This window comes from Myxine glutinosa, chromosome 6, assembly GCF_964187855.1.
Source record: "Myxine glutinosa chromosome 6, kmMyxGlut1.1, whole genome shotgun sequence".
NCBI lineage: Eukaryota > Metazoa > Chordata > Myxini > Myxiniformes > Myxinidae > Myxine > Myxine glutinosa.
In genome coordinates, this window is record NC_136266.1 from 189,176,664 (window position 1) to 189,189,638 (window position 12,975).

Here is a 12,975-nt window from a genome sequence, read left to right on the forward strand (position 1 = left end):
GGAATGGCTGATCAGAGTAGTGATGTCAATGTACGAGAGAGCACGCACAGCTGTAAGGACGAAGGACGAGAACAGTGGTGAGTTTGAGGTGAAGGTGGGGGTGCATCAGGGGTCGGTACGAAGTCCACTACTATTTGTAGCTGTGAAGGAGGTGCTGGCTCGGAATGTAAAGGAGGGTTTACCGTGAGAGTTGTTGTATGCAGATGATCTGGTGTTGATTGCGGAAAGTATGGATGGACTGAAGGAGAAGATGAACAAGTGGAAGGAATGTATGGAGGCAAAAGGTCTGAAGGTGAATATCGGAAAGATGAAGGTGATGGCAAGTGGTACAGCATGTGGTGAGGTGGAAAGAACTGGGGAGTGGTCATGTGCTGTGTGCAGGAAGGGTGTCGGAGCGAACTCCATTCAATGTACAATGTGCGCTGAGTGGGTTCATCACAAATGTAGTGGTCTGAGAGGGTCATTTACCAGTGTGGCAGCTACATTCAAATGTAAGGTGTGCACAGAGGGAGCTGCAGATGGAGGAAATGTTGAGTTGGATCTTGGAGACTGCGTGAAGCTGGAAGGTGTGAAAACATTTTGCTGTCTCAGAGACATACTGAATGGAGAAGGTGGATCAGACTCGGCAACGGTTGCTCGATTGAGATGTGCATGGAAGACGTTTCGGGAACTGAGTGGCATGCTGATGAGGAGGGGGGTGTCATTGAAGCTGAAGGGAAAGGTGTATGCTGCATGTGTGAGACGTGTTATGATGTATGGGATCGAGACATGGGTAATGAACGAAGAGCAGCAACGAAGGCTGGAAAGGATGGAAATGCGAATGGTTCAGTGGATGTGCAGAGTATCGTTGAGAGAGAGAGGAAGACAAATGATGAATTGCGAAAGATGATGGGAATAGAGCCTGTGATGGATGCTGTGAAGAGAAACAGGTTGAGATGGTTTGGTCATGTTTTGAGGAAGGATGAAAGTGATTGGTTGAGAAGAGTGATGGAAATGAATGTAGAAGGAAGTGGAGGACGGGGAAGACCGAGAAAGACTTGGCTAAAGGTGGTGGAAGAAGAAATGTGGGCAAGGAGGTGAACAGGGGGAGATGCAGAAAATAGGGCAAAATGGAGAAGATTGTCCTGGGGCCCGCAAGGCTCTAGCAGGGAAAATTGCCTTAAAATGCCTGTTTTTTGTTGTTGTTGTTGCTTTTTCTTCTGCAATTGATCTATATTTATGTTCTGCATTATGTACTGCATAATGTCACTGATGCACCTGCTCTGGTTTTGTCCAGGAATCACTGGGGGATGTGGTTTTCTGTGGACTACCAGAGGTCGGTGACAAGCTCCATTTTGATGGTAAGGATGGCCCACAGGTATGTTGCATGCTCAAGTGGTAACGGTCGTTTTTATAGAGCATTCGTTATCATCATACTATCATATATATAATTTGGTGTGTGCGCTTTTATGTTTGACTTGTATGCATTTCTGAACCGCTGCACGGAATGATTTGAAATTTGGTGGTTGAACTTGGGTTGTGCCCAGTAAGGTTTTGCACATTAAAAAAATAATCGTAGTGGTGGTTCTAGGGGTTGGCACGCAAATTGTCCGTGCAAATTGATATCGTGTGATGCCGCTCCCGGTGGGAGAATTGTTTGAATTGTGATGGTTTAAAGTATTATACTAATATTGAATACGTTGTGCAATATAAAACTACTTGGCCAATTTACATACGTGCTCTTTTATTTTATGGACTCCTAAACCGCTGGATAAAATACGTTGAAAAGTGTTCGATGTACTTTCGGTGTGAATGGAAACATTATACTCAATCAGGATGGCCACCTCCAACTTGTTCTTTCTTTCATGTGAAAGTGGAGAATTATTATCATAAGTGGGTGAATTTAATTATATATCATGCGTGCTTCTGCACTCTTGCACTGCTGGACCGAATAACTTGAAAACTGGATGTTATCGCTGAAAGATTTATTAACCTCCCAGAAGTTGTACAAATCATTCTAAAATGCTGATTCTGTGTTATAGTGCAATGAAAACTATAGTAGTTATCATAGATGTGGTGGAGGGTTGGGGGGGGGGGGTAGTGGGGGGTCCGTTGAAACCTGGTGGATATACTTGGAGTGTGCATGGGAATATTGCACGAAGTTTGGATAGCCACCCCAACTTGTGTTGTGTGAAAATGGGGGATTTTTTAATGATAATTTGACACCTGTTTATTTGTTTTGTTTGGCTTCAGTGTACTCCTGCACTGTTGGTCAGAATGTTTTGAAAAGTTGAGCCTGTCCGGTATAACAAAAAATAAAGTTTCCCCCCCTTGCTGCTGTGCAGAGAATAGGTGCTTCTGGTACAGGTAGTACCCGGCTTCCGAACACCTGGCTTCTGAACTTCTGTTCGTACGAACATTAAACTTTATAACCATGTTTCGGTATTTCAATCGTTCGATCCATGAGTACGAACATGGCTTTTCTGAATATATATCGGGTAGTACACTAAACTAAACCTCTAAACACGAAATTGGACGCTCGATAGTTTAGTACCCGTTAACACACCTCATTCATACGGGCTTCGCCCCAACACTCTTCCTCTATTCCTTGCTGGCATGAGACAGCAATGCTCACTCACCTTGCTACAGCATAAACCCTCGAACTAGCTCATTATCCTTCTTCGTCCCTTATACCATTCTGCACAAGTTCCAGTTACTCTCATTTATTCTTCTTTTTTTAAAAAGTACATTTAATAACGTTTTTACATAAGAAATGACGTTTAATTTGTGTTCTGAACCAATTAATCACTTATTACATGTAAAGTAAAGTCTATATGTAAAATAAAATCACGTATATAAAGTGGATATATTGTTCCAGTTTACAAACACGTTTTTAAGAACACATTATATTCGGAAACAGGTGACTGCCTGCACCAGTAATATAAGGAACACACACACACACTACATGACCAAAAGTATGCGGACACCCCTTCTAATTGGTGTATTCAGCTGTTTCAGCCACACCCATTGCTGACAGGTATATATAATTAATCAAGCACACAGCCATGCAATCTCCATAGACAAACATTGGCAGTAGAATGGGCCGTACTGAAGAGCTCAGTGACTTTCAACGTGGCACCGTCCGAGGATGCCACCTTTCCAACAAGTCTGTTCACCAAATTTCAGCCCTGCTAGAGCTTCCCCGGTCAACTGCAAGTGCTGTTATTGTGAACTGGAAATGTCTCGGAGCAACAACAGCTCAGCTGCGAAGTGGTAGGCCACACAAGCTCACAGAATGGGACCGCCGAGTGCTGAAGCACGTAGCGCGTAAAAATTGTCTGTCTTCGGTTGCAACGCTCGCTACCGAGTTCCAAACTGCCTCTGGAAGCAACGTCAGCACAACAACTGTTCGTCGGGAACTTCATGAAATGGGTTTCCATGGCCGAGCAGCCGCACACAAGCCTAAGATCAAAATGCGCAATGCCAAGCATTGGCTGGAGTGGTGTAAAGCCTGTATTTGAGACCATCTTGTAAACCATCTTGTAAAAATGAACTGATCATATTTTGGGTTCAAGAGGTCAAAGGTTAAAGTCTGTAATAGGTATATAACTTGAGAATGGCTAAAGTGATCCAATTCAAACTTGGTACAGGTATGTATAATGATGTAAAGGTTAACTGATTAGATTTTGGGGGCAAAGGTCAAAGGTCAAAGTCTGTAATGTGTCTATAACTTTAGAATGGCTGAAGTGATATAATTCAAACTTGGTGCAGGTTTGTATAATGATGTAAAGATCAACTGATTATTATTTGGGGTCAAGAGTACAAAGGTCAAAGGTCAAAGTCTGTTGTAGGTCTATAACTTGATAACGGCTGAATTGATCTAATTCAAATTTGGTACAGGTATTGTAATGATGTAAAGATCAACTGATTATTATTTGGGGTCAGAGTACAAAGGTCAAAGGTCAAAGTCTGTTGTGGGTCTATAATTTGATAACAGCTGAATTGATCTAATTCAAACTTGGTACAGGTATTGTAATGATGTAAAGATTAACTGATTTGATTTTGGGGTCAAGCAGTCAAAGGTCAGAGGTCATGTCAGTTAAAAAATGTGATAACTTGAGAACAGCTGAATGGATTTAAAGCAAACTTGGTACAGGTATTATAATGATGTAATAATGTGGGCGGAGGCATATCGGTCGACGTTGTGACGTCGGTGTCGTTCTAGTTTTCGTTTTATCTTCTATGTTTTGCCATAAGCATGCTTTCTTTTGGGATTTAAAAAACCATTCCAGAAATTGTATTGTTTATTGAAAAATTTTAAAAGTATTTTTAGTAATTGTATCAACCAATTTTTTTTTTCTTTTCTTTTTCATTTCAAACTCTTAAAGTATTTTCATCTTGATATATAATGCATGTTTTAGACATGGGAATGGTTTTTTTGTGTTGTTTTAATTAAGAAAGCTTTTCAACATGTACTTCTTTCTCATCGTCATCATTTTACGTCTATTCCCATTCCTCCATGTGTAAGATCTCTTCTAGTTTGTCATTATCTGATGGCCAGCTTTACTGACATTGAACAAAAAACATAATTCTGTGGATGATTCGACATCGTTTCACGTTTTACTTTTGAGGGATTGAATGACGACAGCCATGAATTAGGACTGCAAAAAACTTACCTTTCTTGATGCATTTCCAGGTGAGTTTGGTGCACTGGAGAGTGTTAAGGCAGCTAGTGAATTGTACGCGCCAATCTCAGGAACTGTGCAGGAGGTGAATGCAGCACTCGCCGAGAACCCAGCATTGGTCAACCACTCCTGCTATGATGAAGGTAGTTTCTACCAGTTAGGTTATTGATAACTTCTTTTTTTTTTTTTTGCTTTGGGTCAAAGAGGAGTATTCCGTTTATTTATTTGGTTATAGTCATACTAAAATACACAATTTGCTGTCTCTGTGGTGTCACGTGGGGGTGCCAATCATGCAAGCTGCTGATCAAATAGTGCTTGACTTGACAGATCCAGGGAACTTCTTAAGCAGTTTCAAGCAAGCCCAGACAAGTTAAAGAGCAGAATTACGACTCGGCAGTTATGGGTTTACCACTTTGATCCTGAGACCAAACCAAAGAGCTTGTACTGGAGGTAAACTCATTCTCCACCTCCATTGAAGTTCAAGAAGAAGCATCAGCAGGAAACGTCCTTGCCAATGCTTTCTTGGACTGTGAAGGGTTGAGATGTGACTCAGTACCTCCTAAAAGGTGAAACCATCAACGAGGAGTATAGCTGATGAATGCTATGATTGCAAAAACCATCAATAACTCGAATGACACTCGGGAAAGCGCATACGCTGCCTTCAGAAAGTATTCACACCCCTTGACTTATTCACATTTTGTTGTGTTACAGCCTGAATTTTAAATGGATTACATTGAGTTTTTTTTGTCACCAATCTACATGTATTACCCTGCCCGTGACGCCAGTGTGGAAATTTGTTTTTAGAAATTTCTACAAAATACTTAAAAATGAAAAGCTTAAATGGCTCGAGTCAATAAGTATTTATCCCGACACTCCACAATGAGCTCAGGTGCATCCAATTTCTTCTGATCATCCTTCAGATGTTTCTACCACTTGATTGGAGTCCATCTGTGGCCAATTCAATTGATTGGACATGGTTTAGAAAGGCACACACCTTTCTATATAACGTCCCACAGTTGACAGTGCATGTCAGAGCAGAAATTCTACCACAAACTCCAAGGTACTGTCCGTAGAACTCCGAGATGGAATTGTTAGGAGGCAAAGATCCGGGGAAAAGCATAAACAATTTCTAGAGTGTTGAAAGTTCTGAAGAGCACAGTGAGCTCCATCATTAGGAAATGGAAAGAATATGGAACTACGCAGAGTCTTCCTAGAGCTGGCCGTCCGACCAAACTGAGCACCCGGGCAAGAACGACCTTGGTCAGGGAGGTGACCAAGAACCCAATGACCACTTTGACAGAACTACAGAGTTCCTTGGCTGAGATGGGAGAACCTGCCGGAAGGACAACAGCCTCTGCACACTTCACAAATCGAGGCTTTTTAGGAGATTGGTCAGACGGAAGCCACTCCTGAGAAAAAGGCACATGCCAGCAAGACTGGAGTTTGCAAAAAGGTACGTCAAAAACTGAGAGCATGAGGCAAAATATTCTGTCGTCTAATAAGACGAAAATTGAACTCTTTGGCCTGAATGCAAAACGCGACGTCTGGCGGAAACTGACCGCAGCTCATCACCCATCTAACACCATCCCTGCCGTGAAGCATGGTGGTGGCAGCATCATGCTTTTGGTATGCTTATCAGTGGCTGGGGCTGGGAGATTTGTAAGGATATAGGGAACAATGAATGAAGCCAAATACAAGCAAATCCTTGAGGAGAACCTGCTACTGAGTGCAAAACACCTTCGACTGTGGCGAAGATTTACGTTGCAACAGAACAATGACCCCGATCATACAGCCAAAGCAACACTGGAATGGCTTCAGAAAAATAATGTGAAAGCTAAATTTTAAGTGTCATAGCAAAGGGTATGAATACTTATTTTAATGTGATATTTTAGTTTTTTCTTTTTAATAAATTTGCAAAACTTTCTAAAATCCTGTTTTCTCTTTGTCATTATGGGGTATTGAGTGTAGATTGATGAGGGAAAAATGAATTTAAACTATTTCAGCATAAGGCTGCAACATAACAATGTGAAAAAAGTGAAGGGGTCTGAATACTTTCTGAATGCACTGTACCTCCTGGTACATATTGATATCATACATTCCACTGTTCCAGGCATAGCGGAGTGCATCAAAGCTTTTAAAATCGTGTATTTAAGCAATGTAAGCACCTTTCTTCGATTTGATGGTGACATGATTATATTTTGTGGATATACCGTTTTGTTTTGTTTTTGATACCAATTTCTTTTTTTCGGTTATACCGGTATATTCTAATTTTCAATACCGGTATATCGATATGAAAACTTGTACCGATGTAAATGGTATATCGATTTATCCCGCCGGACTCTGCTGAATAGCTAACGTTTGTAGCTCACTGATAGGTGAAAATAACAAACTGATAAGCTTTTAGTTAAAGTACAAATGCATATCCAACCGGTGTTCTGTGAAGGAGGTCAATAAAAAATCTTGCATCCGGATCCTGATCTTGATCAAAATCGAATCAATTCATCTTTGTCACACACCCAACCTGCCCACCACATTTCATCCAAATCCGTCCATATTTTTGAGATATCCTGCTCAAACAAACAAATATGGGTGAAAACATAACCTCCATTTACCTTCGTTGGTGGAGGTAACAAGCACCATGTGAAGTTGTTGTGAGATACAGCTTCTTCAGAACATGAATACCCTATTGTCTCGGTCGCACGCCTTTGTACAACTTCCAAATCCAAGCACTCATTGGATTTCACTCACTCAGAATTCAATCTTTATCTCATATTGATGAAAGAGCTTTGTGTGAAGATTTTCATCAATGATGGTGACAATGAGAAGACAGTGATCAAGTAGTTTCTGGACAAGGATTTCCACAAGATAGGTATAGCCAATCTGCAGTAGTATTTGGCCAAGTGTTCTTCTTTCATATGCACGCAGCACGAGTCTGGGAAGGGATTTAAAAAGATCTCCAAACAATTTGAAATCAATCATTCGACTGTCCGGAAGATCATCTACAAGTGGAGAAGATTCCAAACAACTGCCAACTTGTTCAGGCCAGGCCGCCCCAGCAAGTTCAGCCCGAGAGCAGACCGCAAGATGCTGAAAGGTCTCCAAGAACCCCAGAATGTCATCACGGGACCTACAGGTAGCTCTTGCAACTGTTGATGTCAAAGTGCACGAGTCTACCATTAGAAAGAGGCTGCACAAATTTGATCTACATGGGAGGTGTGCCAGGAGGAAACCTTTGCTGTCGAGAAAGAACATCAGGGCAAGACTAAAGTTTGCCAATGAACACTGAGGCAAAGACCAGCACTTCTGGAACAATGTGGTCTGGACAGATAAGTCAATGGTCGAGCTATTTGGCCACAGTACCAGAAGACATGTTTGGCGAAAACCAAAGACAGCATTTGACCACAAGAACCTGATACCAACTGTAAAGCATGGTGGTGGAAATATTATGGTTTGGGGCAGCTTTGCTGCATCAGGGCCTGGGCAGCTCACCATCATAGAATCCACTATGAATTCCTCATTGTACCAGAGGGTGCTTGAGGATAATGTGAGGCCATCTGTCGGAAAGTTGAAGCTCAACCGAAGGTGGACCTTGCAACATGACAATGATCCTAAACATGCCAGTAAATCCACCAAGGAATGGCTGAAAAGAAAGAAATGGAGGGTTCTGGAATGGCCAAGTCAAAGCCCGGATCTAAATCCCATCGAGATGTTGTGGGTGGATTTGAAACGAGCTGTGCATGCAAGAAACCCCTCAAACATCGCACAGCTGAAAGAATTCTGCATGGAGGAGTGGGAAAAAAATTCTCCCAGTCGATATCAGAGACTGGTAGACAGTTATAAGAAACGCCTACTTGAGATTGTTTCTGCCAAAGGGGGCAATACCACCTATTAGAGCCAATGGTGTACTTACTTTTTCCACATGCGAAATTTGCATTTATGTTTATTTGAATTATACAATGGACTACAAAATGTAAATGTTTCATGATATTTGTTATATTATATCACCTTTATCTCTCAATATTGTTGAAATGAAGATCAAATAGCTGTATGTTGAAATATGTTGAAAAAGTCAAAACTTTACATGGGGTGTACTTACTTTTTCACGTGACTGTAGCTTATCATTTCCTCATCTAGTTGATTATTATTTGTTCGCATAGGTTATCATTTCCTCATCTAGTTGATTATTATTTGTTCCCATAGGTTATCATTTCCTCATCGAGTTGATTATTATTTGTTCCTATAGGTCATCATTTCCTCATCTCGTTTATTATTTGTTCCTAGAGCTTAGCATTTCCTCATCTAGTTGATTATTATTTGTTCCTAGAGCTTAGCATTTCCTCATCTAGTTGATTATTATTTGTTCCTATAGGTCATCATTTCCTCATCTAGTTTATTATTTATTCCTATAGCTTATCATTTCCTCATCTAGTTGATTATTATTTGTTCCTATAGCTTATCATTTCCTCATGTACTTGATTATTATTTGTTCCTGTAGCTTATCATTTCCTCATGTAGTTGATTATCATTTGTTCCTATATGTGATCATTTCCTCATCTAGTTGATTATTATTTGTTCCTATAGCTTATCATTTCCTCATGTAGATTATCATTTGTTCCTATAGCTTATCATTTCGTCATGTAGTTGATTATCATTTGTTCACCTATAGCTTATCATTTCCTCATCTAGTTGATTATTATTTGTTCCTATCGGTTATAATTTTTTTTTTTTTTTTTTGAATACAGAATCGAGACTCGTGAAAGAGATAACATTTATTTCACAAACAAATCAATCTGACAAACAAAATATATAAAAAGAGGGAGCGGAAGACAATATGGGGAGAGAAGGGGAAGCACACAAACACAACATTTGAGAGCAGGGAGAAGTGTGGGAGGGAGAGGGCTTGGGGGGAGGAGGCTTGGGAAGGGGGGGGGGGGGGGGGAGAGGTATAAAACACAAGGACACCAAGGACTTCCAAGACAGAAGTTGGTATTTCAAAAAAGTGGATTTGGGGTGAAATTAGCGGGGGTAGAAAAGATCAAGGATTTGGATGGGGGAAGATAAGAGATGGTGGTGAACAGCTGTTTTAAAGACCTGGAGGGTGGAGTGGGATTGAAGTGAGTGAGGGAGTTTGTTCCAGAGGCGGGAGAAAAGAGGAATGAAGGAGTGAAGGTGAGCAGAGAGTCTTGATTTTGTTAGTTTAACCATAAGAGGGTTGCAGGCAGATGTTGTGCGACCTGTAGGAATATTTGGGGGACAGACACCAGAGAGAGCTGGGGGGGGGGGGGGGGCAAGGCCAGAGAGGAGTCGGTAGAAGACGGAAAGACCACCAACCTGCCTGCGGTGAGTGAGTGAAAGGCCCTTGGAGTTAGCTTCATCGCGGTAGATTCCAATGATTCTGAACGCTTTGGTTTCAACAGCGTGAAGATGAGCTACGTGTGAGGCAGGAGCACCAGCCCAGAGGGGAGAGCAGTATTCCATTGAGCTGCGGAGGTAAGCCTTGTATGTGGTGAGGAGCTCAGGTGTGCCAAGGAAGGACTTCGCACGACGGAGGATGCCCAGTCGGCGACTGGCTTTGGAGGCCAGATTTGAAATGTGGTTTTCCCAGGAAAGATCATGGCAGATAGTGAGACCCAAAAGCTTGAGTGACAGAACTTCTTGGAGAGGATTATTTAGAAAGTGGATGGGAGGGTTGTCCAGTCGGTCTTTTCGGAGAGACATTGTAAGAGTGTGAGATTTGTCAGGATTGAAAGACATGTTCCACTTGTTTGCCCAGTCTGTGATTTTGTCCAGGTCTGCAGAGAGTGAGGACGCTGCAGACTGCCGATCTGAGGGATGAGGAATGGAGAGACAGAGAGTAGATTCATCAGCAAAGAGATAGAGAGGATTTTCAAGAGTGTCAGAGAGATCATTGATGAAGACCAGAAAAAGCACAGGGCCCAGAACACTGCCTTGGGGAATTCCAGCCTGAACAGGAAGAGGAGATGAGAGAACCCCATTCAGGGCCACACGTTGACTACGACAAGAGAGGAAGTCCGCCAGCCATGCGTGGAGATTTCCATGGATACCAAAGGAGGAGAGTTTGGTGAGCAGAGCGGGGTGCCAGACCATATCGAAGGCACGTGATATGTCGAGGGAGACAGCTCTGATTTCCTGTTTGCATTGAGGACCTCCATCCATTGCTGAGAAAGCAGAAGCAGCATGTCCAGAGTAGAGTGACCAGGTCTGAAACCAAATTGATGATCAGAGATCAAGCCATTGGAGAAGAGGAATGATTTCATATCTGAAGCAATGATGGATTCCATGACTTTGCTGATAATTGGGAGAAGGCTGATTGGTCTGTAGTTGCTAGGATCTGTTTTTGCACCTTTTTTGTGCAAAGCGGTGTTGTTGGCTGATTTCCAAGCAGATGGCAGATGACCTTGAGCAAAAGAGAGGGTGAAGAGAACAGAGAGAGGGAGTGAAAGAGCGGAAGAACAGGATTTTAGGACCCGTAGGCTGATGCCGTCAGGTCCAGTTGCAGAATCAGAGTCGAGAGTTGACATTTCCTCATCAAGTTGATTATCATTTGTTCACCTCTAGCTTATCATTTCCTCATCTAGTTGATTATCATTTGTTCACCTATAGCTTATCATTTCCTCATCAAGTTGATTATCATTTGTTCACCCATAGCTTATCATTTCCTCATCGAGTTGATTATCATTTGTTCACCTATAGCTTATCATTTCCTCATCTAGTTGTCCCCCGTCGCACCGCGGAGCGAAAGGGGGACTCTGGTTTTCCACTCCGTCCGTGTGTCCGTGCGGGCGTGCGTGCGAGCATGCGTGCATGCATGCGTGCGAGCGTGCGTAAGCGAAGGACCGCATTCGAATTTGATGTGTTGGTGCAACCAACGTCAAAATCCAAGATGTCCACCGCCATGTATGTCTGACGCCATGTATGTCTGAACCTTGTGAGCGGAATATCTTGAAAAATAAGCGAAGTACCAACTTCTAATCTGGTGTGTGGGTGTATCTAGGCATAAGGAAGAACGCTATTGAAAATTGGGTCGCCACGTCAAAATCCAAGATGGCCACCACCATAAATATGTCTGAATCTTGTGAGCAAAATATCTTGAAAAATAAATGAACTACTAACGTCCAATCTGGTGTGTGGGTGTTTCTACGCATAAGGAAAAACGCTATTGAAAATTGGGTCGCCACGTCAAAATCCAAGATGGCCACCACCATGTATGTCTGAACCTTGTGAGCAGAATATCTTGAAAAATAAGCGAAGTACCAACTTCTAATCTGGTGTGTGGGTGTATCTCGGCATTAGGAAGAACGCTATTGATAATTGGGTCGCCACGTCAAAATCCAAGATGGCCGCCTTGCGTCTTCCACTTTGTCAACTCACATCACCAACGACGGGGGACCTAGGCGTAATAGTTCCTTGGGCTGAGTAGGGTTTACATGCAACTCCTCCCCCCCCCCCCCCCCCCACAACTTATCTTCCCGGGTATGTCCATGTACCCCCCACCCTATGGGTTAGGAAAAACCATGTTAACAGAAAAAAAACTCATTCCCTCATAGTTTGACCTTTGGTGACCTCATTAGTGACCTCATTTGCATATAACACATATCAATGAAAAGAGTGTCCCAGGACAAACATTTTGAGGGGTCATATGCAACCATAGGATGACTAGGTAAAAAGTTATGGCCATTTGAATTTCGCCTACCCCTAATTTTCGGAAATCACTGACACAGGGGGGGTAACATCAAAATATGCATGGGAGGTACCTTGGGAATGAGTTTTTTTTCTGTTAACATGGTTTTTCCTCACCCCTATGGTGGGGGGTACATGGACATACCCGGGAAGTTAAGTTGTGGGGGGGGGGGGGGGGGGGCATGTAAACCCTACTCAGCCCACGGACTATAACGCTTCTTCCTATAGGTTGTCATTTCCTCATGTCATTGATTATTATTTGTTCCTATAGCTTATCATTTCCTCATCTAGTTGATTATCATTTGTTCACCTTTAGCTTATCATTTCCTCATCTAGTTGATTATTATTTATTCCTATAGCTTATCATTTCCTCATGTAGTTGATTATTATTTATTCCTATAGCTTATCATTTCCTCATGTAGTTTATTATTATTTATTCCTACAGCTTATCATTTCCTCATCTAGTTGATTATTATTTATTCCTATAGCTTATCATTTCCTCATCTAGTTGATTATTATTTATTCCTATAGCTTATCATTTCCTCATCTAGTTGATTATTATTTATTCCTATAGCTTATCATTTCCTCATCTAGTTGATTATTATTTATT

At 41.9% G+C, this 12,975-nt stretch overlaps 1 protein-coding gene across 1 annotated transcript in view; it reads left to right on the forward strand.

The window, feature by feature from the left end:
- GCSH (glycine cleavage system protein H) overlaps nucleotides 1-12,975 on the forward strand; it is an 84,214-nt gene that overhangs the window by 40,899 nt on the left and 30,340 nt on the right. The window contains exons 3-4 of the mRNA XM_068119073.2: nucleotides 1,277-1,340; nucleotides 4,676-4,807. Coding sequence (XP_067975174.1) covers nucleotides 1,277-1,340; nucleotides 4,676-4,807 — 196 coding nt within the window. The remainder of the gene's footprint in view (nucleotides 1-1,276; nucleotides 1,341-4,675; nucleotides 4,808-12,975) is intronic.